Source organism: Rhinolophus sinicus, chromosome 18 (genome assembly GCF_057876585.1).
Source record: "Rhinolophus sinicus isolate RSI-liver-muscle chromosome 18, RSI-T2T, whole genome shotgun sequence".
NCBI lineage: Eukaryota > Metazoa > Chordata > Mammalia > Chiroptera > Rhinolophidae > Rhinolophus > Rhinolophus sinicus.
Genome location: NC_142518.1, coordinates 77780235 through 77807270, shown reverse-complemented (window position 1 = coordinate 77807270; position 27036 = coordinate 77780235). Strand labels below are relative to the sequence as shown.

The window sequence follows — 27036 nt, the reverse complement described above, 5'->3', positions numbered from 1 at the left end:
CAAAAATGTGTACAGAAACATTCATAGCAGCATTATTCATAATAGCCCCAACGCGGAAAAACCCAAGTATCTATCAACTGATGAGTGGATAAATAAAATGTATTATAAGCATACAATGAAATATTATTCAACCAGGAAAAGCAGAAATACTGCTACATGTTACAATGTGGATGAACTTTGAAAACATTATGCTAAGAAGCCAAACACAAAAAGCCATATATTATATGATTTCATTTACATGAAATGTCTAGAATAGGCAAATCTATATTGACAATGTTTGCTAGGGGCTGGGTACAGGGGGAAATGGAGAGTGACTGCTAATGGGTAAGCAGTTTCTTTTAGGGGTTATGAAAATATTCTAGAATTGAATATTGGTGATGATTGCACAGCCTTGCGAATATACTGAAAACCATTAATTATATACTTTAATAGGGAAATTTTATGGTGTGTTCATTATATATCAATAAAGCCATTTTTTAAATTAGAATTATTTGTCTAACAACCAAGGAGGAGAAATGTGCTAAATCTTCATCTTTCTTTATACTAGTCAGCAGGACCAGTAACTTGCTTCCCTTTTCTCCACACTTGTCACGTCTTCCATATAGCTCTTCCCTCATGTTATGTTTGTACAGTGAACAACTCCTTCCTCCAAAAATTGGTCAAGCGAGGTAACAGAGAGAAAGGGAAGTAATGGAGCATAAGCTACAGGAAATTGGTGGCCTCATTGTTCTAAAATTTTCTCCTACAGTTGAGAATACTCAAGGACTTTGTGAGGGGTGTAAATGTCTAATCATTATGTTGTTTTGTACACCTGAAACTAATATAAAAAAATAAAAATTAAAAAATAAATAATTACATCTGAGAGAGAGAGAGAGAGAGAGAGAGAGAGAGAGAGAGAGAGAGAGAGAGAGAGAGAGAGAATACTCAAGGAAACCTAGACATTCCTCCACTTATTCTCTTCCATCATGGTAGGTTGGGAAAATATTTTGAAGTCTTCCAATTAGAGTCTAATCTATTCCCAATTCACAATAGTGAACTGCCATTTTCAGTGAGAGTTGGCAATCATGGAAGAGTCCAGAGCTACTTCTATCACCCCTTATAATATTTAGCAGCTCTCGCCATTGACATGCCAGTAACAACGTAACAATGCCCGTAACATGTCAGTAACAATTCCAAATATTTAACCTAGGTTCCTAATGTTTGATATAGAACAAATTGCCACTTGTTATATCCTCAGTGGAGAGTGAGAAGAGATACTGGTGATTTATATTTGGGAAACAGTGTCTGGAAGGAAATACTAATAAGAACTAAGATTTATTCAAAGGATGACAGATCATCAGTCTCCAAACACTTGAAATTCCTCTGTAGATAGTGTTGCCCCAAACTGGTCACAGGACTCTAGGTAAAAGTGCATAAACGGTGTGGAGAGACATAGTAAAAGAAGTGGAATTTATGCCCACTCCTTGTGAGTTATCAAGGCCAGATGAGGGTGGCCAAGCCACCACTTCTCACCAACCAACACAATGAGAGAGACTCAGGCAAGCACCATTATAAGCAGAAGCCCATTCAAAAGGTAAAGTACTTCGAAAATCATATTCCCAATGAACCACCACTGCCATGCTGCCCAGGCCACCTTACCTAACTGAAATTGATTGGAGACATTCCCACATGTTTGCATTATCTCCGGGCTTTTCCATCCTAAGGGGTATAATGCACAGCCTGAACTTATCAGCAGAGCTGGAAAGAAAAACATGCACACAGGTAGAACATAATAGGTCTTCTGTCATCCCATCATTCCCTCTGGATTGTCTCAGCTCAAATTCTGCCTCCTCCACTCAGAGTTTTACCCTGAATGTCTATGACACTACCAACACCACAGGATATCTTTGTCATGTCACAGGCAGTGAGTTGCAGTAGGTAATAGAAGGGACAAATCGTAAAGGGCAGTATTGGGGAATGAGACAGGCCAATGTACTTATTGTAGCTGAAATATTTTCAAGAAAGACTTACAAATTTAAGTTGTCCTCTCCAACCAGACTCCTCTTCTATCTTGGTCTGATTTACAAAGAATCAAAACGCAGGGACTACTACTCTTTCCCAAAATTCAGCCCTTTCTAAGAGTCAGGTAAGTCCCTAGTAGTTGAAGGTAGGTCATGATTTCTGTAACTTGCAATAAGCTGTCAGACTGAGATCTATAGAAGCATTTATGTTGAGTAGCCTTCACCTGGTGAGCAGAGCACCACACTCACTCTTCCAGAAATACTTCCTTCTTGAAAATCATTCCAAATTCATGTTAAGCATGCCCCCTTTCTTTCTTTCTTATTTATTTATTTATTTATTTATTTATTTATTTATTTATGTATTTATTTATTTATTTATTTATTTTTTAATTTTATTTTGATGGTATAGGACCATTTGTGACAACATGGATGGATCTTGGGAGAGTAATGCTGAGCGAAACAAGTCAGACAGAAAAAGCAGAGAACCATGTGATTTCACTGATATGTGGTATATAAACCAAAGCATGCCCCCTTTCTTTAGCTTCTCATACCTTCCACTGCACTCCTTGCCTTCCTCCCCGTTTTGTTTACGTCATTTAGTCACTACAGGGAAATCCTGTGGGATCTTAGTGATAGCCCTACTCTTCTGACCAGAGATACAAATCTGAGTCTGCTTGCTAACACTACTTTCTAAGAGCATCTGCCTTATGCACAGCTCTTTCTTACTGCCTAGGTTTATATTTCATATCGTCTGACCTCCCGCACCTCATTGTGCCTTGGTGACAGTGGATTGGACCAAGCATTTGCATCTGATACAAAGCAACGAAATTCATTGGCTGGCCAGTCATGGGTGACATCATAACCTGGCATGAACAAATGAGCTGGGGCAGATTCTTGTTTCTGAAAATTTTAATCAAGAAACATAGAGATTCTGAGTTAGTTAGCAGATAGAGCAAAAGTTGAGAAAGAATACCAGGAGCTGGAATCAAGTCTGTGTCAAGCAAAGCCAAGTTCAATCTAAAGTTATGAATAGACTTCACTTCTGGGTAAGCTGAGAAAACCGATTGGTAGAGGGAGAGAATACAATGGCATGAAGCAGACGCACCATGAGGAGAAACTCATACTGTCCATGAAAAAGCTGGAGAATCTAGTCTTATCCAATGACTTTCAAGTTCACTTTCCTTGTTATAATAAACTCCCTTTTCATTGAGAGATCTCAAGTGAGTCTTTTACTTGCAACCAAGAGAGCATAATTACAAGAACATTACACTTGGGTGCTACGTAAAAGGTCATGAGGTGGTCACCTGCCACAAATGTGGATGGAGAAAATAACACATAACACAGAACCTCCAGAGAGCAGGTGTTGATAAATGGCATATTTATAGGTTCCAGAGCTCTGGGGCTCAACTGCACAATGAAAGGCAGACTGCTCCAGGGACTGCTCGCCTCACCTTTACTTCTCTTTCCTCAATGAGGAAAATTCCATATACACTCTGAGAAGCTCATAGCCCACTTTGCCTTCAGATGATTCCTTTTGGAAGGACATCTCAAAGCATTCTCTATGCTTGTCTGCAGCAAGGCAAGCAGCTTTTTGTACTCAATGAGGCCAAAGAAAAAGATAAGAACCTTAGGAAATAGCAAGAATGGTTTAAACAGGAAAACAGAGAGAACATTCTGACAGTGAGAAAGGGTTTAGAACTTAACAGGAAAAGACCAATTAAGGTTAGAAATTCCCTTCAGTGGAATGCTTAAATTAGAAGGCATTTTTATCTGTCTCATAGGCTTAAAGGAAATGGAGCTGGTCACTCAAATAATTTCCTAGGCTCTGGAATTTATCCAGTGACAATGCAGCAACTCTCCTGTTTTGTTGTTGTTTTGTTTTGTTTTCCACAGATAAACTAAAATCCTACAATACGAGGAGGTATGAGCCAGAGTGTGTGATCCCAAAATATGCACAATGGGTCAAGGACAAAATTGGAGATGAAACCTAAGTCTGTTCCTGCTTCTAGTGTATGCCCTTTGAAGGAAGAGTTAATAAAAAGTGAGCTTTCTCACACAGACTAGGAAGGAAAGAACACAAGTTTATAAAAGGACAGCAGTTCAGCTTTCTAACTTCCATATTCAGATACCTGGCACTGGTATGAACTCTGACTTCTCAAGCAGGAAGTAGTGCTAGCCAGATGCCTTTCCTTTCACAGCAGGGGGAAGCTTCTACCTTCTTCAGTACCCCCTGATCCTCAGATCTTCCCATGCTGAGAAGCTCAAGTCAGGGAGTACTTCCTCCAGGAAGTCTTTTCTCACCATCCCCAACCCTCAGGAAAAGTTACGTATTCTTTCTCTGTCTTCCCATAGTGTCCTGTGCTTACTCCTGTGATTAAAATATTCTATGATATATATCCTTCATAATTGTTTTTTGTTTGCTTCCCTCACTGGAGAGTGCATTCCTAGAAGAGAGAGGTCATATTTATCCTCAACTATGTATCCTTGGAACCTTGTCCATAATAAGTACTCAGTAAATAAGTGCATCTGTTTCACAGTGTGCTCTGCTTACCTAACAGACAGCTTCCTTCACCCACACTACCCAAGTAGGAAGCGTTCTGAAGGGATCTCCATGGTGGGGGTGGCAGATCATCCTAGATAACTGATATAGCCATAGCACCTGAGAGAGGGAATGGCCTTTGGAGATTACCTACTCCAGTCTCTCCCCATTACAGATGTGGATGTTGAGACCCAGAGAGGGAAAGTGACTTATCCACAGTAACATAGCTAGTCACTGGCAAAAAAAAAAAATAAAAAATTTCCTCATTAACTAGAGAGATCATCAACCCTTAGAAGTTCTGTCTTTCCAGAGACAGGTACCCAGAAATGACCACATTTTGGCAACAATATCTCTAGTAGGCACTAGGAATCTTACATATAGGCATTAGATCCAGAGAGAGAGCACAACATGATAGCTTAAGAGAATAACACTGTATTTTATATTTGAAAGTTGCTGAGAGAGAAGATCTTAAATGTTCTTACTACAAAAAGGTAATTATATGAGGTGATGGATGTGTTGTCTAACCTTATTGTGGTAATCATTTCACAATATATAGAGTGTGCCAAAAAAAATGTATGCACATGACTTGTATTCATCTTTTATTATCAGTATATATTGAGTATTACAACTTTAATACAGATTTTCCCTTTCTTAAAATGTGTATACATTTTTTGGCATCCTCTATATATGTGTATCAAATCATCACGTTGTACACCTTAAACTTACACAGGGTTATATGTCAATTATATTTCAATAAAGCTGGGGGTAAAAGAGGCAGGGAGAGAGCGAGAGAGCGAGAGAGCGAGAATGGGTTCTATAGTCAGTCTAGAACTAAGTTCAAATTCCAGCTCTGCCACTTAGAAGCTGTTGCATTTAAGCAAGTTATTTAATCTTTCTGTGCCTCACTTACCTCATCTTTAAAGTGAAAATAATAGCTCTATCTTACAGGACTGTTTCAAGAAGTAATACTCTTGAAAGTGCTTGGCATAGAAAGTGCTCAACAAAGACTGATTATTACTAAACAGTAGCCTCTCTCTATGGCTCCTCTCTTACTTCCCACCTATATTCTCCATGCTAATGTCTTCCTTAGCTCTTTCTCCGCATAACAAATGGCTGAAAAGTCAAAAGCGGAACAGGGCCCCATTCAAAAGCTGCCTGGTTAGAGTTGTTATCTTGCAATGTTTTATAGGCACCAGGCCAGAGACCAAGAATCTTTGCCAGGCATGTCTTCTGGCCCAGTGCATGTGGCTCCACGCTCTGCCCGACCTTCCCTACCACCTCTCCCATCTCCCATCCTCCTTCCTGACTTTGAGACGGGTGAGCACAATAGGTTGTACACATACTTCATGGAGACGTTTGACTTGTAACTGACAACTGATTCCATTAGATTTGATCATAGCTGGAGAAAGATGTCCTGGGAGACACAGTTTTAAAAATTAAATCAGAGAGAATTTATCCTCAATTATATTTGTCCCCAGCAGTACTTATCAATTTAGGATTGTAAAGATGCTCTTCAAATAGTAACACAGAAGTCATTTGCCAGTTCTAGGCCCTGCCACCTTCTGTAAGAGTGGGGGCTTATTAAAAATATAGATTTGGAATATAGGGTGATGGAAGCAGAACTGACTCTGAGTGGTGAACACATAATACAATATATAGATCATGTATTATAGAAATATATCCTTGAAACCTATATAATTTTTTTAATTAAAGCTTATTGGGGTGACAATTGTTAGTAAAGTTTAATTAGTTTCAGGTGTACAATTCTGTAATACATCATCTATATATCACATTGTGTGTTCACCACCCAGAGTCAGTTCTCCTTCCACCACCATATATTTGATCTCATTTACCCTCATCTACCACCCCCCTCCCACCTACCCTCTGGTAGATGTTTCATTTTCTAGTAAGCACGCTACTGTTATCACAGAATTACTTTACCACTAAGTGTAATATTCACTATCAGTTTGAAAGTTCTTTCTCTTTTTTTTACCATTTTTTTTTATCAGGGTCAGGTGCACAAAACAATGTAACAGTTAGACATTTATCATTTATATCCCTCACTCGGTGACAACCGCCCTCCCCCATCCACAACCCCTCTGACATCCCACACAGCCATTACATTCCCACTGTCTCTATTCCTGATGCTGTACTCTGCTCCTTCTAACAATTATATATATATACATATATACATATACATATGCATATGCATATGCATATGCATATACATACAGATATATATATATATATATATATATATATATATATATATATATATATAAAAACTGTAGTTGACATTTGTTATTGTTCAGCTTCAGCTTCAGGGGTACAGTGCAGTGATCAGGCATCTACATCATCCCTGAGGTGGTCTCCCTAATGAGACAAGTGTCCATCGGTTACCCTACAAAATCTTTACAACATTATTGATTACATTCCCCAAATTGACTTTCGTATCCCCATGGCAATCTTGTGGTTAGCGACTGTGCCTGTAACCTTGCCCCTTATCCCCAACCCCCCTCCCATCTACCAACCCTCAGTTTTTCATCTATGTCTCTGAGACTGTTTCTGATTAGTTCATTCATTTATTCTTTTCTTTAGATTCCACATATAAATGAGATCATATGGTATTTGTCTTTCTCTCTCTGACTTATTTCACTTAACATAATGTTATCTAGGTCCATCCATATTGTTGCAAATGGTAAGATTTCATTTTTCTTTATGGCTGCACAATGCTCCATTGTATAAATGTACCACCGTTTCTTAATTCAATCGTCTACCGATGGGCATTTCAGTTGTTTCCATGTCTTGGCTATTGTGTATAGTGCTGCAATAAACATAGGGGTGCGTATATTTTTTTGAATTAGAGTTTTGGATTTCTCTGCGTAGATACCTAGGAGTGGAATTGCTGGGTCATAAGATAGTTCCATTTTCAGATTTTTGAGACACCTCCATACTGTTTTCCATAGTGGCTGCACCAATCTGCAATCCCACCAACAGTGCACAAGGGTTCCCTTTTCTCCACATCCTCGCCAGCACTTGTTGTTTGTTGATTTATTGATGATAGCCATTTTGACTGGGTGAGGTGGTATCTCATTGTAGTTTTTATTTGCATTTCTCTGATGATTAGTGAGGTTGAGCATTTTTTCATATGTCTGTTTCCCATCTGTATGTCCCTTTTAGAAAAATGTCTCTTCATATCCTCTGCCTATTTTTTAATTGGGTTGTTTGTGTTTTTGGAGTTGAGTTGAGTGAGTTTTGTATAAATTTGGGATATTAACGCCTTATTGGATACATCATTGACAAATATCTTCTCCCATTCAGTAGGATCCCTTTTTGTTTTATTGACCGTTTCCTTTGCTGTGAAAACAACTTTTCAGTTTGATGTAATCCCACATGTTTATTTTTTCTCTTATTTTCCTTGCCTGAGGGGATACATCAGTAAAAATCTTACTCCGTGTAATGTCTGTAAAGTTTCTGCCTATGTTTTCTTCTAGGAATTTTACGGTTTCAGATCTTATATTTAAGTCTTTAATCCATTTTGAATTTATTCTTGTATATGGTGTAAGGAGGTGGTCCAGGTTCATTTTTTTTGCATGTGTCTGTCCAGGTTTCCCAGCACCATTTATTGAATAGACTGTCTTTGCCCCACCGTAGATTCTTGCTTCCATTGTCATAGATTAAATGGCCATATAGGCATGGATTTATTTCTGGGCTCTCTCTTCTGTTCCATTGATCTATGTGTCTGTTTTTATGCCAGGACCATGCTGTTTTGATTACTGCAGCCTTGTAGTATAATTTGATGTTAGGTATCGTTGTACCTCCCACTTTGTTCTTATTTCTCAAGATTGCCGAAGCCATCCAGGGACATTTATGGTTCCATATAAATTTAGGATTATGTGTTCTATTTCTGTGAAAAAATGTCCTTGGTAGTTTGATAGGAATTGAATTGAATCAGTATATTGCCTTAGGTAGTATGGACATTTTAACGATACTAATTCTTCCTATCCATGAGCATGGTATGTGTTTCCCTCTATTTGTATTCTCTTTAATTTCTCTCTTCAGTGTCTTATAATTTTCTGAGTAGAGGTCTTTAACTTCTTTGGTTAAATTTGTTCCCAGGTATTTTTAGTCTTTTTTTTTTCTTCTTCTTTTTTTTTTTTTTTAATTTTTATTTTATTAAATGTATTGGGGTGACAATTGTTAGTAAAATTACATAGATTTCAGGTGTACAATTCTGTATTACATCATCTATAAATCCCATTGTGTGTTCATCACCCAGAGTCAGTTCTCCTTCCATCACCATATATTCGATCCCCCTTACCCTCATCTCCCACCCCCCACCCCCCCGCCCCCCTTACCCTCTGGCAACCACTAAACTATTGTCTGTGTCTATGAGTTTCTGTTTCTCATTTGTTTGTCTTGTTCTTTTGTTGTTTTTGTTTTATATACCACATATCAGTAGTCTTGAAAGCAATTATAGGTGGGATTGTTTTCTTAATTTCTCATTCTGATATTTCATTATTGGTGTATACAAATGCAACTGATTTCTGAATGTTAATTTTGTATCCTACTACTTTACTAAATTCATTTATTAGTTCTAACAGTTTTCTGGTGGAGTCTTTAGGGTTCTCTCTATATATAGTACGATGTCATCTGCATATGAAGACAATTTTACTTTTCTTACCAATTTGGATGCCTTATATTTATTTTTCTTGTCTGATAGCTGTGGCTAGAACTTCCAGCACTATGTTTAATAGAAGTGGAGAAAGTGGGCAAACTTGCCTTGTTCCTGATCTTAAGGGGAATGGTTTTAGCTTTCCGCCATTGAGTATGATGTTAGCTGTGGGTTAATCATATATGGCCTTTAGTATGTTGAGATATGGTGTGAGGGCAGAGCCCCAGAAAGTAGTTTCCAGGCTCTGGGCCTCACATAGACAGGTGCTGGCTCAGGTAGTAAATGGCCATCAACTGTGACGGGATGGCCATCAGCTGTGGCTAGTTGGCTGTCAGCTATAACCAGTGAGCCATTGGCCACTAATATAACTGCTGTGGCTACGCTAGCAGAAGAGAGAGAAAGAATGGGGGCTAGCAAGAAGATGGTGGCTGGGCTGGCAAGCATGGATGGCGGTTTGCGGACAGTGTGGATCCAGCCTCCAGTGAGAGTATAGTGCCGCCAGAGAGAATATAGTGGTATGACTCCCCTACCTATGGCTCCGTGGGTGTTCCTTTTTGGCCTCACCATATCCTGCGTTCTTGTATGGGGAGCGGGAGCAGAGACCCCGCAGGCCTCCCTGCATGACAAATGGCGCAGCGAGCAGGGTCTCCCCCACGACAAATGGCGCAGCGAGCAGGGTCTCCCGCATGACATATGGTCCCTCTCTTCCCACTTTCTTAGGAGTTTTTATCATAAATGGCTGTTGGATTCTCTGAAATGCTTTTCCTGCATCTATTAATATGATCATATGATTTTTATTTTTCATTTTGTTAATGTGGTGTATCACATTAATTGATTTGCGGATGTTGAACCACCCTTGCATACCAGGAATAAATCCCACTTGATCATGGTGTATGATTGTGGGGACAGAGCCAGGAGTGCAGTTTCCAGGCTCTCGCCCTCACTTGGAAAGGTGCTGGCTCAGGTAGTATATGGCCATCAACTGTGATTGGATGGCCATCAGCTGTGGCTAGTTGACTGTCAGCTGTAACCAGTGAGCCATTGGGCATTAATATAAGTTCCGTGGCTATGCTAGCAGAAAAGTGGGGGCTAGCAAGAAGATGGTGGCTCAGCTAGCAAGCGCCGGAGTGTGGATTGCTGATTGTAGAGAGGCGGATTGCAGCTAGCAAATGGGGAGTCGCTCGGTTGGCAGCAAAGCGGACAGCAGGTCGCACGTCGTATGAATCCAGCCTCCAGTGAGACTATAGTAGTATGACTCCCTTACCTATGGCTCCGTGGGTGTTCCTTTTTGGCCTCACCGTGTCCTGCATTCTTATGTGGGGAGCGGGAGCAGAGATCCCGCATGACTCCCTGCATGACAATGATCCTTTTAATGTGTTGCTGAATTCTGTTCTCTAATATTTTGTTGAGGATTTTTCGATCTATGTTCATTAGAGACATCGGCCTGTAGTTTTCTTTTTCTGTAGTGTCTTTGTCTGATTTGGGGATCAGGGTGATAGTGGCCTCATAGAAAGTGTTTGGGAGCCTTCCCTCCTGGATTTTTTGGAAGACCTTGGGGAGAATTGGTGATAATTCTTTTTTGAATGTTTTGCAAAATTCACCTGTAAAGTCATCTGGTTCAGTGCTTTTCTTTGTTATGAGATTGTTGATTACTGATTCAATTTCCCTGGTGGTAATCAGTGTATTCAGGTTTTCTGTTTCTTCTTGAGTTAGCCTTGGAAGGTTGCATGCTTCTAGAAAATTGTCCGTTTCTTCCAGATTGCCTAATTTGATGGCATATAGTTGCTCATAGTAATTTCTTAAACTTTTTTGTGTTTCTTTGGTGTCTGTAGTCACTGCCCCTCTTTCGTTTCTGATTTTATTAATTTGGGTCCTCTATGTCTTTTTTTTCCCTTTTTTCTTTTTTGATGATTCTGGCTAAAGGCTTGACGATTTTGTTTATCTTCTCTAAAAACCAACTCTTGGATTCATTGATCTTTTGCATTGTTTTTCTGGTTTCCATTTCATTTATTTCAGCTCTGATCTTTATTATCTCCTTCCTTGTGCTCCCTTTGGGCTTATTTTGCTGTTCTTTTTCCAGATCCGTTTAGTGTGAAGATAAACTGTTGATTAGTGATTTTTCTTGTTTCTTTAGGTAGCCTGCATTGCTGTGAATTTCCCTCTTAGGACTGCTTTCACTGCATCCCATAGATTTTGGGTTTTGTGTTTTCATTTTCGTTTGTCTCGAGACACCTTTTGATTTCTTCCTTGATTTCATGGTTGACCCGTTTATTATTTAGTAACTTGTTATTCAGCCTCCATGAATTGGTGTGTCTTCCAGTTTTATTCCTGTAGTTGATTTCTAATTTTATAGCATTATGGTCAGAGAAGACAATTGATATGATTTCTATTTTCTTAAATTCATCAAGACTTATTTTGTGGACTAACATGTAGCCTATCTTGTGAAATGTTCCACGTGTGCTTGAGAAAAACGTGTATTCCGCAGCTTTGGGGTGAAATCCTCTGAAAATATCAATTAAATCCAACTGGTCCAATGTGTCATTTAAGGCCATTGTTTCCTTATTGATTTTCTGTCTGGAACACCTGTCCCTTGTTGTCAGAGGTGTGTTGAAGTCCCCTACTATGTAGTGTTACTGTTGATCTCTGTCTTTATTTCAGTCATATCTGTTTTATATATTTAGGTGCTCCTATGTTGGGTGCATAGATGTTTACTGGGGTTATGTCCTCTCGTTGGATCGATCCCTTTATTATTATATAGTGCCCATCTTTGTCTTATAATATATTCTTCATTTTGAAGTCTATTCTGTCAGATATATGTATTGCAAGTCCAGCTTTTTCCTCATTTCCATGTGCATGAAACATCGTACTCCAACCCTTCACTTTCAGCCTTTGAGTGTCTTTTGATCTGAGGTGTGTCTCTTGTATACAGCATATACAAGGGTCTTGTTTTCTTATCCACTCAACCACCCTATGTCCTTTCATTGGAGCATTTAATCCGTTTACATTTAAAGTGATTATTGATAGGTACATAGTCATTGCCTTTTTTTTTTTTTTTTAAGCTAGACTGTTTTCATCTTTCTTCTGTTTACAGAAGCCCTTTGAATATTTCCTGCAATGCTGGCTTGGTGGTAATAAATTCCTTTAGCTTATTCTTTTCTGGGAAGCTCTTTATCTCTCCTTCAATTTTAAATGATAGCCTTGCTGGATAAAGCAATCTAGGTTGTAGACCTCTTTTTTTCTATCACTTTGAGTACCTCCTGCCACTCCTTCCTGGACTGCGATGTTTCTGCAGAAAAGTCATTTGATAGTCTTATAAGAATTCCCTTGTATGTAACCCGCTGTCTTTCTCTTGCTGCTTTTAGGATTCTCTCTTTGTCTTTAACGTTTGCCATTTTAACTATAATGTGTCTTGGTGTGGATATGTTTGGGTTTATACTGGTTGGAACTCTCTGCACTTCCTGGGCTTGTATGTCAGTCTCCTTCACCAGGTTAGGGAAGTTTTCGGGCATTATTACTTCAAGTATGTTCTAGATCCCTTGCTCCCTCTCTTCACCTTCTGGTATTCCTATGATGCGCATGTTGTTGCGCTTGATGTTATCCTAGAGGTCTCTTAAACCATCTTCATTCTTTTTTATTCTTTTTTCTTTTTATTGTTCTGTTTGGGTTATCTCTGCTAACTTGTCTTCTAAGTCGCTGATTCGATCCTCTGTTTCATCTTACCTGATGGTAACTCCTTCAAGTGTGTTCTTTATTTCAGTTATTGTGTTCTCTAGTTCTAACTGGTTGTTCATTATGATTTCTCTATCCTTCTTTATGTAGTCACTAACTCCTTAACCAGTCTTATCATCAGCGTTCTGAACTCTGTCTCTGGTAGGTTGGTTACCTCTATTTCATTTGGTTCCAATTCTGGAGGTTTCTTCTGTTCTTTTATCTGGGACATGTTTCTTTGTTTCCCCATTCTGGCTGACTCTATGTGTTTGCTTCAATGTATTAGGTAGATCCCCTAGGGTTCTTGGTTTTTGCTGCGTTATTTATGTAGTATGTGACCTTTATATTTGCCTCCAAAGGTGACTCTTGTGTTGTGTATATTGTCCTGTTACAGTTGATCTTTAATTGTTTTTAGCTTGTCAGTAGGTGGGATTGACTCCTAGGCTGACTAGTTGTGAGACTTGGCTCTGCCCACAGTGGATGTTCTGCTGCGTGAGGGTTGACCGCTCAAATGAGGCTTGGCCTCTATGGGTTCTTGTGCCAGTAGAGAATTCCCTCTGGGTGTGTCAGTTGTAGGCCAAACCCAGTAACACTCTGGTTTGGTCTGGATTGGCCTCTGGGTGTGTTGAATCTTGTGCCTCTTGAGCTGGGCCCTGGTATAGGGCAATTTCAGAATAAAGCAAATCACCAAGCACAGCAACAACAGCAAAGAAAAACACCAAATACACTCACATGTAAAAACAACCGATAACCCACATTCAACCTAGGCAAAATTATCAAAAAGACAAAAACAAAACAAATAAAAAAATGTAGCACCAGTCTTGGCTTAAGCCCACCAAGTAATCTCCAGGTTGTCCTCTGCTGTACCAAAGAGTCCTCTGCATCTTGTGCAGGGAGAGCCGGTCACCTAGTGCCCAGAGTGACCCTGGGACTGCAGTTCTAGATGAGTGGGGCTATGGGGTCTGGATGGTAGTTTTGACAAAGTCAGTGCAGTTTCTACTCTTGCCTGCACATATGTGCACTGAGAGTAATAGATCCAGCCCTGTGCCCAGGTCTCCTGAGTCTTAGGGCACTTCTTCCGTGTGTGTGTGTGTGTGTGTGTGTGTGTGTGTGTGTGTGTGTGTGTTTGTGTGTGTGTGTGTGGAGGGCGGGAGTTTTCTGAGCTGCTGAAAGCCCAGAGCTGAGTCTTCCGCCTGCTGCTGACCCCTGCGTGTCTCCCCAGTTGTAATTGCCCTGCCCTAGGCATGCCAGAAAAGGTGGGGGCTGAGGATGGAGGTGTCTTCTCTCTCCCAGCCCAGCAGTGTCACACTCTTCTTGCAGGCCAGAAATGGTGGTGGCTTGGGATGCAGGAGTCTTCTCTCTCCCAGCCCAGCAGTGTCACACTCTTCCCAGCCTCTTCCCTGGCTCAGAGCTGCAAGCTGGGTCTTCCCAGATCCTGAGCAGTATGGGTTCTCTGTAATCTGACACTACTTCTCAGTTCAGGGGCCAGCTTGACTATCTGGAAGGGTAGCGGTAGGATTGGGTGAGTAGGGGGAGGGGCCCGGGTATGGTGTTTAAGTCCTTTGTCAGACCTAGGGCCCAGCTGGAGGTCTCAGCTGAGGTTACTGCCTCAGGTGCTGGATATGCTGCTCTTTGGCAGGGATGTAGGGAAAGAGCCCAACTCCGGGCTGCTGCGGTCTCTGTTCTATCCTGGGACCCCCTGCGTCTCCACAGCCGCTGATGCAGGCCGGTCTCCACTCCGCTCCCTTCCCTCTTCCCTTGCTCACCCAATTTGCCCACATTCAATGCTTGTAGGAGTCTCTTAGCTGTTCTGTGTGATGAGCAGAGTCCTTTGATGGGTTATAGGTGTTCAATTTGTGGTAAGTTCTGGAGGAGAACTCAAGAAGAGCACCTCGCTGCTGCCATTCCTATGACATCACTCGAAACATATGATTTTACTAACCAATGTCACCCCAATAAATTTAATTGGAAAATGTCGAATATATGGTGATGGAAGGAGAACTAACTCTGAGTGATGAACACACAATGGGATTTATAGATGATGTAATACAGAATTGTACACCTGAAATCTATGTAATTTTACTAACAATTGTCACCCCAATAAATTTAATAAAATAAAAGTGAAAAAAAAAAGAAAATGTATATTTGGGGGCCTCACCCCCACGTATTTGATTCAGTAACTGCAGCCCAGGAATGTGCATTTCAGAAGCACCCTAGTGATGTTGATGCATCTGGTCCTGGTATGAACACTTAAGAAAAGCACCACTAAAACTATTAAAAACACGAGCTCTTTGGGCAGAGAAAACTAGTTTAAATCTAGGCCCAGCCACATATGAGCTTTATCCCTGGCTCCCACTTCTCTATGTGGCATCATTCACTCCCAGTTTTACTACCCCTCCAACCACGTATACCCTTTAGAGAGGCCTCTCCCAATTGCATATGCTCAGCAGGGTGCTTTCCTATCTCACCTACCTCTAGAAAGGGAAAGAAAGCCCACTAATGACTGCACATGGGCAGGTGACCAGTGGGCTGCCATCTTGCTTCTGTTCCTCAGCTGCTCCTTCCACAGGAATCCCCATCACAAAATGTACCAAATGCACCCACCCCCAACCCCCCATATATATATATATACACATATATGTATGTATTTTATGTATTTTATATATTTTATATATATATATATATATATATAATATATAAACATATATATGTATATATATGTGTGTGTGTGTGTGTGTGTATCGTTGCTTTGGTTTGAATTCACTGCTCTGAGTAAGCAGAGGCCTGGAGTTAGCCACTTTACTCAACTGCAGCTCTTGTGGTAACCTCAGTACCAATAGAAACAAACCTTCAGGAGCACATACTCAGACAGAACTTGAAACCCTTCCTGTGGTTACATGGCGGCTGCCTTCAACCTTCCCCTGAAGCCAGAATTATTACTTGCCCATATCACAACATCTTGAAGAAACCCCTCCCAACTGCACATTCTCAATTAGGCAAATGCCTAATTTTTGTCTCTGGGCATGGAAAGTCTCCTCACTGGGTGTTACCAACCCTCTTCATGCCCCCCTTCCCAGTCAGAAGTACAACTTTTGAGTTCACAGCCATTTTTTAACATGCCCCACTCTATCCCCAAATATCTGTCCAAATATGGTTATTATTGAATTTACTACCCTGACCAGAAGCCTAGTATCACTTAATTTGTTCTTAACTTGCTCAATGTATTGCTCTTGCAGCAAGTTCAACTCAAACTCAGTAGAAAATTTATATCTGCCCTCCAGCTATATCTCAGACTTCCCTCCCTAGGGAACTCCTCACTCAATTCTCCCATTCATTCGACCCCATCTTTTCTGTAAGAGTTGTAAGACAGTTCATTTTGCTAGAGATTTCTAAAGTAGATCAGGGGAGGCTTCATAGTGAAGCTGCATTTGACCTGGTCTTTGAGAGATAAAAGAGATATTTATGTACAGGCAGAGATGGAAGAAAATGGATCTCCATAAAAAAGCAACACTATAACAAAATTGAGCAAAAGTTCTCAAATTTTAGTGTGTATTAGGATGTGCTGGGGAATTATGAACAACAAATCCAACACAGTAGTTACCTTTACTGTGGGGACAAGGGAATATGATCATGGTTTGAAGGAGACTTCAACTGTATTGGTAATACTCTGTTTCTTAAGCTGAGTGGTACATACATCAGAAATATTTCATATTATAGTTTCAAAAATAAATCAGAGAGGAATTTCTAGTCAAGATGATGGAGTAGGGAAACATTGTGCTTATGTCCTCTCATGACCACATCAAAATTACAACTAAACTACACAACAACCATCATTGAGAATCTCCTGAAATCTAGTTGAACGAAAGCCCTACAACTAAGGACATACACAAGAAGCCACTGTGACCCCAATAAATTTTAATTAAAAAAAGGAAGTCACCTCAAGACTGGTAAGAGGGCCAGAGACACAGAACAAGCTGATTGCACACCTGCATGTGACCATTAAAAATTGGGAGGGATATCTCAGCTGCAGAAGCCGCCTCAGAGGAATGAGGGGTCCAAGTGACACACCAGACTCCCCAGCCCAGCATTCTACTACCAGGAAGAGCAGTCCCCATAACTTCTGCCTGTGTAAAACCGTGGAGATATTGGCTCAGTGAGACAATGGCGGCAACAGTCCTATTTTTAATCTTTTTTCCTTTGTCTTAAAGAAGTTCCTCAAAGATTCCTCGTAATACTGGTTTAGTGTGATGAACTCCTTTAGCTATTTCTTGTCTGGGAAGCTCTTTATCTGTTCTTCAATTCTAAATGACAGCTTTGCTGGGTAGAGCAATCTTGGTTGTAGGTCCTTGTTTTTCATCATTTTGAATATTTTGGGCCAGTTCCTTCTGGCATGCAAAGTTTCTATTGAGAAATCAGCTGAGTGTCTTATGAGAGCTCCCTTATAGGTAACTAACTACTTTTCTCTTGCTGCTTTTAAGATGCTTTCTTTGTCTTTAATCTTTGAAATTTAATTCCAGTGTGCCTTGGTGTGTTCCTCTTTGGGTTATCTTGCTTGGGACTCTGTGCTTCCTGAGCTTGTATGTCTATTCCCTGTCAGGGAAGTTTTCCGTCATTAGTTCTTCAAATAGGTTTTCAACTCCTTGTTTTCTCTCTTCTCCTTCTGGTACTCCAATGATGCAAAGGTTGGTACATTTTATGTTGTCCCAGAGGCCCCTTAAATGATCCTAATTTTTTTGGATTCTTTTTGCTCTTTTGATTGGGTGTTTTCTGCTACCTTAGCTTCTAAATCACTGATTCGATTATCTGCTTCATTTAATCTACTGTTGATTCGTTCTAATGTATTCTTCATGTCAATTAATGTATTCTTCATTTCTGGCTTGTTCTTTTTAACGTTCTCTGTCTCCATTTTTATGTGTTCTATCTCTTTGTTAAAGTTCTCCCTGAGATCACTGGTCATCCTTATAACCAGTGTTTTGAACTCTGCATCTGGTAAGTTGCTTGTCTCCTTCTCTTTCATTCTTTTTCTGGAGCTTTGTTCTGTTCTTTTATTTGGAACATGTTTTCTTGTCTCCCAATTTTGGCTGCCTCCCTGTGTTTGTTTCTATGTACTAAGTAGGGCTGCTATGTATCCTGGTCTTAGTAGAGTGGCTTCATGCAGCGAGTGTGCTGTGGGGCACAGTGGCACAGTTTTCCTGGTCACCTGAGCCAGGTACTCCAGTTGTGTCCCCTGCATGGGTTGTGCATGCCTTCCTGTAGTAGTTGAGCCTTGGTTGCTCTTTGCACATCAATCGGAGGGTTTGATCCTCAGGCTTATTGGTTGTGAGGACAGGACGTGACTACAGTTGAGAAGCTATTGTACAGGGGTTGAGCCTACGGAACATGATTCACTTTAGCATGTCTCTGTTGCCTGCCCAGTCTGCCCTTTTGGTGTGTAATCCTTAACTGTAGCCAGGTGATGTTCTGGCTGGGTCTGATGCTGGCCACTGGTGTATCAGCCTTGGGGCCTCCTGGGATGGACCAAACTTCAGACCCAGTTTAGCCATAGCCTATGCTCTACCCAGCCCCCCTGAGAGAGCCATAAGGCAATCCACGGATGGTTGCTGCCCATGGGGGGCTTGGAGGTGCCTCAAAAACCATGCTGTGAACCAAGGCCAGGTTCTACTAGAGCTGGGCTTAGGGTTGCTCAGCCAGAGGTGTGGGACATGCTGAAGTCAGATGCTGTTTTCTGGGGTTTGTGAAGCTTTGAGAGATTTTAGGAAAGTCTGCAGCATGAGCCAAGGCAGGCTGTTTATATGGAAAAGCCACTGGAAGCGACCTGAGTAGGCCAGAAAGTGGGGTGGGATCAGGTTTCAGGGAATCAGGAAAAACGAATAGTGTGAGCCATGTTGATGGGGACTCAGATATGGCGGCTGCCTGCATTGGCATGCTGGGAAGGAGGTGGGCTCAACCAAGAAACAATGGCTTCCACCAGCTCCTTTGTCCAAGAGAAATGTGCCCCTGCAGCCTTCACCCTTGCAGCCAGATAATTCAGCTCTGCTGTGTATGTCCTTGGCACCTTTAGAGTTGCTGCCCCAGTGATGGAGCTCAGAGAGAGTTAGTCCATCAATAAGTATGTCCATGCATGGGCTTCTTAAGAAGATTGCCTGGGACTATAGCCACACTTGTCTCATCCAGCCATAACCTCCGCTTGTTTTCACAGCCAGAAGTTACGGGAACTGTTCTCCTTAGCACTGCAACCCTCAGCTGGGAAGCCTGGTGTGGGGCTGTGATCTCTCGTTCCTCTGGGAGTAACTCCAGAGCTGAGATCTCCCTCCCGATATTTAATAGTCACATGCGGATGTGGGATCAGCCCTTTTCTGCAACTCTGCTCCTCCTACCATTCTCAAGGTAGCTTCTTCTGTATGTCCTTAGTTGTAGGGCTTGGGTTCAGCTAGTCTTCAGGCAATTCTCAATGATGGTCGTTCCATAGTTTCACTGTAGTTTTGATATGGTCATGAGAAGTGGTAAGCTCAGCATTTACCTACTTCACCATTTTCACTGTATCTCCAAAATAGACTTTAAAGCAAGCACTATAACCGAGACAACGAAGGACCCAGTAATCCCACTTTGGATAAATATCTGAAGAAACCCAAAACGATAATTTGAGGGGACATGTGCATTCATATGTTAATTGCAGCATTGTTTACTATGGCCCAATATGGAGGCAGCCTGGGTGTTCATTGATGGACGAATAGATAAAGAGGAGGTGGTACATATATACAATGGAACATTGTTCAGCCATGGAAGGGAATGGGTTCTTGCCATCTGTAGCATCATGGATGGACCTGGAGGGAATTGTGCTGAGTGGATTATGTCAGACAGCAAAAGATAGGTGCAGTATGATTTTGCTTATAGGTGGAATCTAAAGAACAAATTGAACAAACAAAACAGAAACAAATTCATAGATACAGAGAACATTTTGATGGTTGCCAGATGATATGGGGGTTGGGGGTGGGTGAAAAAGGTGAAGGGTTAAGAAATACAAATTGGTTGTTGCAAAGTATTCATTGGGAAGTATGGTATAGCATAAGGAATATAGTCAATAATATTGTAATAACTATGTATGGTGTTGGATGGGTAGTAGATTTATCAGGGGTGATAGATGAGAGGGGGATTAGGGAGCGGGGTGAAAAAGTTAAAGGGATTAAAAGTACAAATTGGTAGTTAAAAAATAGTCATGGGGATGTAAACTAAAGCATAGGGAATATAGTCAATAATATTGTGATAGTGTTGTATGGTTTCAGATGGTTGCTAGTCTTATCATGGTATCACTTCTTTAGGTATATACATGTTGAATAACTATGGTGTACACATGAAACTAATATAATGTATGTTAGCTGTATTTTAGTAAAAGTCTTTAAAAGTAAATTAATTAAATAGATCATCATGAGATGCTGTGTAAAATGCAGAGTGCCAAGCATCAGCTCTGATTCAGTAGATAGAATGGCACTAAGTAATCTGCATTAACAAGCACCCCAGGTAATCCTGATACAAGTGGTTCATGGACCATTGTGAAAAACATTGTGATAAATTAATTTTTCTCCAAAGGGAAAAGGAAAAATTAATAGCACCAATGTACAAAGCCCAGAGCCGAGGGTCAGAAGCCCTGGACCATAGTCTCTGCTCTGCTCCAATTTGCTACATGAGTTTTTGCAAGCCGCTTAATGTCTTTGAATATCATTTTCCCAAACAGAAACCACTTTTATAATCCTTGTTCAGCATGGTAAGGATAATTGAAATGATGCCTGATGAAACTTTAGGGGACTTTTCAGGAAATGAATGATTTCCACAGAAGATAATGGTTATTTTCAGGGGGAAAAATAGCACCCTTTCTTTGAATTAAGTTCTCAGTGATCTGTTTTTCAGTGGCAACATTTATCCAGCTTGAATCATATAGCATTAGGACCTCACATGGACAAAAGTACTGGCGCATCTCTGAGTGTATTGAATTTTATCGCCTCAACCAAAGTATATATGTATACATGCAGGGTGGTGGTTCTCACTTGGGTTGGGGAGAGGGAACACAGCGTACTCATCAGAGTCACTAGGGAGATTTTTCAAAACATGTAGCTTCCCACCTGTTGCTATGTATATCAGAATGGGAGACAGGAATGGAGAGTTGTGGAGTTCACATCTTTAAGTATTCCAGGCGATTCTGATACATTCCCTGTTCTAGAAAGATTCTTGGTCTCCCTCAAGTAACCTGATCCAACATCTTACACCTTTTCCTGCCAGGAAGTTCCTTATATTTACTTCTCACCTATTTCTTCATTGTTTAGCTATCACTGAAGATAGAGGGTAATTCACAAGTATCTTGTATATGTATACACAGGGGAATTTGAATAATGACCCTGTTCTCAGGGACTGGGGGCCAGCTGGTTGGAAATAGCACAATCCCCAGGGTTGAAATAATCTCCTGGCCAGATGTTTCCTTCACTGGTTGGAGCAAGGCATGAAGGTTCCAGTGGAAGGCTCTCTGGACCCGAGGCTTGTCCAGCTGGATCAGCTGCAAGTGGAGCAAATGGGACCCAAGGGTCCCATCAGGTCACCTTGCTGAGTATGACTCAGGCAAGCAGCTCTTTATTTCTTCCTGTCTCTCCCACTTCCCATTGCTCATCTCTGTGGGGGAGCCAGTAGACTGGGGAACGACAGTAAAGCAGGGAGAGGGGTAGTTATTAATGGATATTCCATCTCTTCAGTGGTTTGGGGTCTGGCAGAGATAAACCAGACCTGAAACAAATTGGCTACTCCACTGAATGTATTTTGGTTAATGCACTAGCTGCCAAGAAGCAGCCCCACCTAGAGCAAGAAAATCAATTCCCCTCCACTGAACAACAAGCTTAAACTAAATCCCACAACTCTTTCTCTTGTGTCTTTTATCCATGGAGCTCAAAATGCTGTTCAGGCTTGGCTGCCTGCCAGTGACAGAGCCTGGCTCTGAGAGGTCAGACCTGAGGTCTTGAAGATCCTTGGGTAACGGTTATGTGCCAAGGGGCTCCCAGAAAATACGATACATCGAAGCAGTGTACACCATTCTTTCACAGCTTATGCAACCTTAACAAGCATCAGTTTCTAAAACAGAGGTGGGAGTGACCCTTATTTGGCTATTATTATAGATGTGAAAGCTGTGAAAATTTAGCATTCTGTCCAATATCATTTCCTTGCTCAGGGATAAACTTTGTAGCATACCTGCCTGGGTCTTGACTCTTTCCATGACTACTGAGAAACAGCATTTTATTCTTGAACTTTGAAGACCCTCATCTAAGTGTAAATACTGTGACCATGTTCCTACAAGCAAGGGTCAATGAGGCATATAGAATGGCAGGATCATATGAGATAAAAATGGCACTAATATTTTGACTTCCTCTGTATGGCACCTGACACTCAGCCTAAGTTCTTCCCCATTCAATGCATGAATGTCTAAATGTCCATTACCTACCCACATCTTCCCTCAAAAAATTTCCTTTGAATTTCTAGACCTAAGAGGTGGGATGAACTAAAATATGTAATATGGAGAACCTTACGGTTTTGTGAAAGTCTCAGCCAAGCTCAAGATAGGAAGTGAGCTGGGAGTAAGAGCCACTGTTAATGCTTGGAGTCCGATGCAGGCTATTACTACTGGCCTTCTGATTCCTACCAGTTAGTACCTCCTCAATCTGCCAGAAATTCTTAGAAACACAAGTGAGGCTAAGTTGTCACTCTCAAGACAGAAGAGAACTCTGGATGCTAATACTCTTGAATGGAAGCTTGGGAAAAAAAGGAAAGGATGTGAATGAAACTAGCTCTCATATGTGCATCGTATCCCCACGTACACTAGACATTTCCTTAGCCATGTGTTCATTCCTTCTACAGTTACTAACCCCGTACTCTGTGCCAGGCACTGAGCTGGACCCTGGAGCTATAAATATGAGTTTCAAGGAGCATCCCTTACTCCTGCCAGGTAAGTGAAAAGTGAGCCTGCTTAAGGTTAATATATCGGGGGATCCCCTAAAGGAGGATTAAGTCGTTGGCTTAGACTAGCCTTATGTAACTGGTTCTGTACCATGGTTTTGAAGGGGAAGATCAAACCAATTTAATGACTTTCCAATATGGCCAGAAAATCATTAATAGCTAAAGAGTGGAAAAATTCAGTGATAAGGGAAGATAGAATGTTAATTCAGATTTAAAACTTTTACAATGAGTCTGAGGAAAGAGAGAATCTGAAAACATCGCCTTAACTGTGATTCAACAGAAAGAATCTGATGTTTTTCGTAAGCAGGACAGGAAACCATGATGCCTCAGCTCAGGGTTTCTCAACTTTGGCACTATTGATATTTTGGACCAGATACGTTTCTTTGTTGTTGTTGTTGTTGGCAGTGGGGAGCTGTCTTGTTCTTGTGCATTGTGGTATATTTAATGGCATCCTTTGCCTTTACCCACTGGATGTCAGTAGCACTATTTTCAAGTTGTGATAACCCAAACTGTCTCAAAAACATTACCAAATGTTCCCAGGAAGAGGGGTTGAAAAATAAGCCCCTGTTGAGAACCATTGTCTTAGCTCATCACTACCATCTCACCCTAAGGCCACCTGAATGCAGTCATTGGTGAGAGGAAAGAAAATTAGGATCTGGACTATCTTGCCAATGAAAAAATTAAAGGAAAGAAGGGAAGTGAACACAGGAGAGGTCACAGTCATTTGCCTATAGTCACAGGAGAACTAAGTGGAAACACAGAAGTGGAATCCAAGTTTCTTGGCTCCAGTCACTCATATTGTATTGCTAATAAAGACAATAATAATTAATTGAATAATGACTCCAAAACTTCTTAAGCAACAACATACTTCAACAATAGCTTCTATCAGGACTTTTTCTCAGGGCCCCATGCAGGTGTAAAAAGTAGCTCACATATCACACATATATTTGCTTGTCTGTCTAAACTTACTTTTTTTCCTTATACAGTTCAAAGTAAACTACTCCCATGTCTTCCTGCAGTTGGAAGTTTTTTGCGTTTGGTCTTTCCTAGTCCATTCATACACTGCCAGCATCCCAGGTCACCTACAATAATTTAGAGGGAGCCTGAATGAAGGAAAAGATAAGTAAGATGGGAAAGGGCCATAAGAAATCTGGGTAGCCTGTTAATGGATGCCAGACAGGGTTAGCCTTAGATGTTGCCAAATAAGCAGTCACTTACGGTCTGGTACCTAGCATTAGAGATGTGTTTCTTCGGTAAAGGTTGTACATTGAACTCTTGTTAGTAATTAGCACTTGTGTGTACGTGTTTATTAGATCACTGTCCTCTAAGATAACTACCAGAGCTCAGGTCTTTTAAAGAGCAAGTTTATTTTAGAGCAATAATACTAGAGTATATGTTGCTGCCCCTGTAAAGCAGACCTGGATAATACTCTTAAAAATGCACCCTGTAGGCAAGGTGCTGAAAGGCACGCCCTTTTATATGTAGACTTAGAGTTGGACATAGGGGAGGGGTGAAAATGGATTTCCACTCCCTCCCTGCCCCCTCAAAAAAGCTCTCCAACCTACCCAATCCCAGCAACGCAGTCTTACCTCCCACAAACTGCACTGCTCCCATGCAACGTCCCATCATTCTGGAGATGAGCTCCTCCATGCAGCAGCCCAGGACAGCAGCCAGTGCCACCAGGAGCAGCAGAGCACAGCCGGCACCTGTCACCACTGTGCACATCTTCCAGGCAAGGCTTGGGATGGCACTGAAGCTGGCATAGCGCCCACACTCTTTCACCATGATCAGTCTGTGCCCTTTTCCCCACACAGGGTAGTTGCGCCTCCGGAATGTGCTGAATGACACTGGCTTCCCCAACTCGGATCCAAAGAGCCAATAAGGCAGGAAGTAACTGGTAGAACTGGCCACAGTGGTAACAAGGGACAGGAAGGCCCAGAGGGTCCCCACCAGGGTCAGGCTGTTCCTCTTGGTCCCAGGTTTCTCTGTAGGGATGGCGAGATGAGTTGGGTCACCTCACCAAATGCAGAACGTTATCATATAGGCTCCATCGGCCTATTTTTCATCTGGCTGGCCAGTCCTAGGGCTCATTTATGTGTTACTTCTCTCTTGCTTCTGGATACCATTATTCTCTTGAGGACCATTTGTGTCCTTATGGAATTCTGCTTTCCAGCACTTTTCCCATCGTCACTTTCTTCTGCCTTATTTAAAGTTCTATGGTCTCTAGGCTGCAATGAAAAAATCATAGAACTGAATTAGTGACTGCTCTGCCAACTCAAATGTCGCCTTGTTCAGATAGCTTTTAACTCTTAGCATCCAGCATGGAACAAGTGGCCAGAGGGAAGACTGAATGAAAGCCAGGCAGCCTGGAGAGACCCAGCTTCCAGTGAAACGGTCTTGCTGACCTGGAGGCCTGGAAGGGGGTGATATCTCAAGAACGTCAGGAACCAAGCTGTTTTCAGTGAGTGAAGGAACACGGAAGACAACTTACAGGGCCTGTCCTTACTATAATGGAGAAGAGAGAAGAAGACCTCACCATGGAGTTAGAGGATGTGCTTATGTGATCTAGGTAGGATGTCCAATAGTGTATTCATGTTGGCTTTTCACAGGGGTACATCATCCAGGTTAAAATGTGTAGAATACAATAAGTGGTGCCTAGTCTCACACCCTATGCTTATCACTGAGTGAGCACCATTCAGTCACTTTCTCCCCAAATCAGCAACTTTCTAACCAGAGAGGTTGTTTAACTCTAGACTGGCTACTAAGAAAATCTGCCGCTTTCTTTGCTGAATATAATCAAGAAAACTTCTCATCTTTCTAAAATGGATCAGGTACCCCGTGCCTTGCAGCAGGAATATATATGTGTGTGTGTGTGTGTGTGTGTGTGTGTGTGTGTGTGTGTGTGTATATATATATAGCTGTAAGGACCTTTCAAGGTGCCTTTGGAACAAGTAACCTCAGATTCAAGATGCTGAGAGTCATTTCAGATCTAATCTCCTTGGCCGAGCTCACAAATGGCTTTCACAGACTCCTCTGTCAAAAATCAACCATTTTCCTCCCAACTCCATTAATCTGCCACTGCTTTCTGGCCTGTTTCTCAATTAGGGCAGCCAGAGACCACACTACAGCTTGATGACAACACTGTGAATGTCTCCAGCAGGCAGATGGTGGAATATGTTTCAGACACTTCTCCGTGATTCATCAACATTGGTTAAAATCACAGGTGGTGGGAGAGAGGTCCAGGGTTGGGACACCCAAGGCAAGAAAAGTGCAGGAAATGGCTCTATGGAGCCAACATAGTGCCAATTTGTAACACTGTCAGAAGCAAGCAGCAATCGTACTCAGGGTCTCATGGAACTTGCCCAGCCATGAACCCTTTCACAACCATCATCAGTGTTTGGCACAGAGATGACACTCCAAGTCACGTTTATTTAATGAAACTCATTTCATAAGTGCATTCAATTTCCAGGCTGGCAGGGGCCTTAATGAATCTTATAATTCAACCTTCTTGTTTTCCATATGGGGAAGTATGGCCTCGTGAAGAGGAAAATGATTTCTCCCAAGTCGTAGAGTATGTTAGCAAGCAAAAACACCAGAATAAGAAACTTGATCTGCAGATTCCTAGGCCAGTACTTTTCTACCACACAGTGCTAACCCACCTGCCATCACTTACAGGTTGGAATACAGAGAGGAAGTGATTTACCCAAAGGTAAAAGGCTAGTGAAGTACACTGGCCAGAACACAGCCCAGTCATTTGAGTCTCAGTATAATGCTCTTTTTCCACTTCACCACAATTTCCCTCCTGATACATATGTATTGTATGCTATGTGTTTTGTGCAGGAAGAGAGGAGAGATCATAAATTGCAGGTGCTTACTTTGGAATGTTAAGACTTAGAAAGAAAGTGCCCTGAGTTGTGTCTTTAGGAATGAGGTTTGTGCTTGAGAGTGAGGGGAATGAAAGAAAGATGTGATGAGGGATTGAAAGACAACAAGAGAAGTGGAATTCATTTTGAATAATTTCTGTTAGAAAGAAAGTATGCTTGGCCACAATGAGGTAATGCCTCTGCATGTTATATTAGAGTTAGTAAGATTATGAATCATGCGAGCAGCCCTCTGTTATGGAC

General features: G+C 41.4%; 1 protein-coding gene across 1 annotated transcript; it reads right to left on the bottom strand.

Annotated features, from left to right (window-relative positions):
- Positions 1-1336: 1336 nt before the first annotated feature.
- Positions 1337-26578, bottom strand: LOC148754662 (LHFPL tetraspan subfamily member 1 protein-like). Its single transcript, XM_088794760.1, has 4 exons — positions 26572-26578; positions 24502-24927; positions 1639-1737; positions 1337-1398 (listed from the first exon to the last, which is right to left on the bottom strand). The coding sequence occupies exons 1-4, from the start codon at positions 26576-26578 to the stop codon at positions 1337-1339; spliced, it is 594 nt and encodes a 197-aa protein (XP_088650886.1).
- Between the last annotated feature and the right edge of the window lie 458 nt (positions 26579-27036).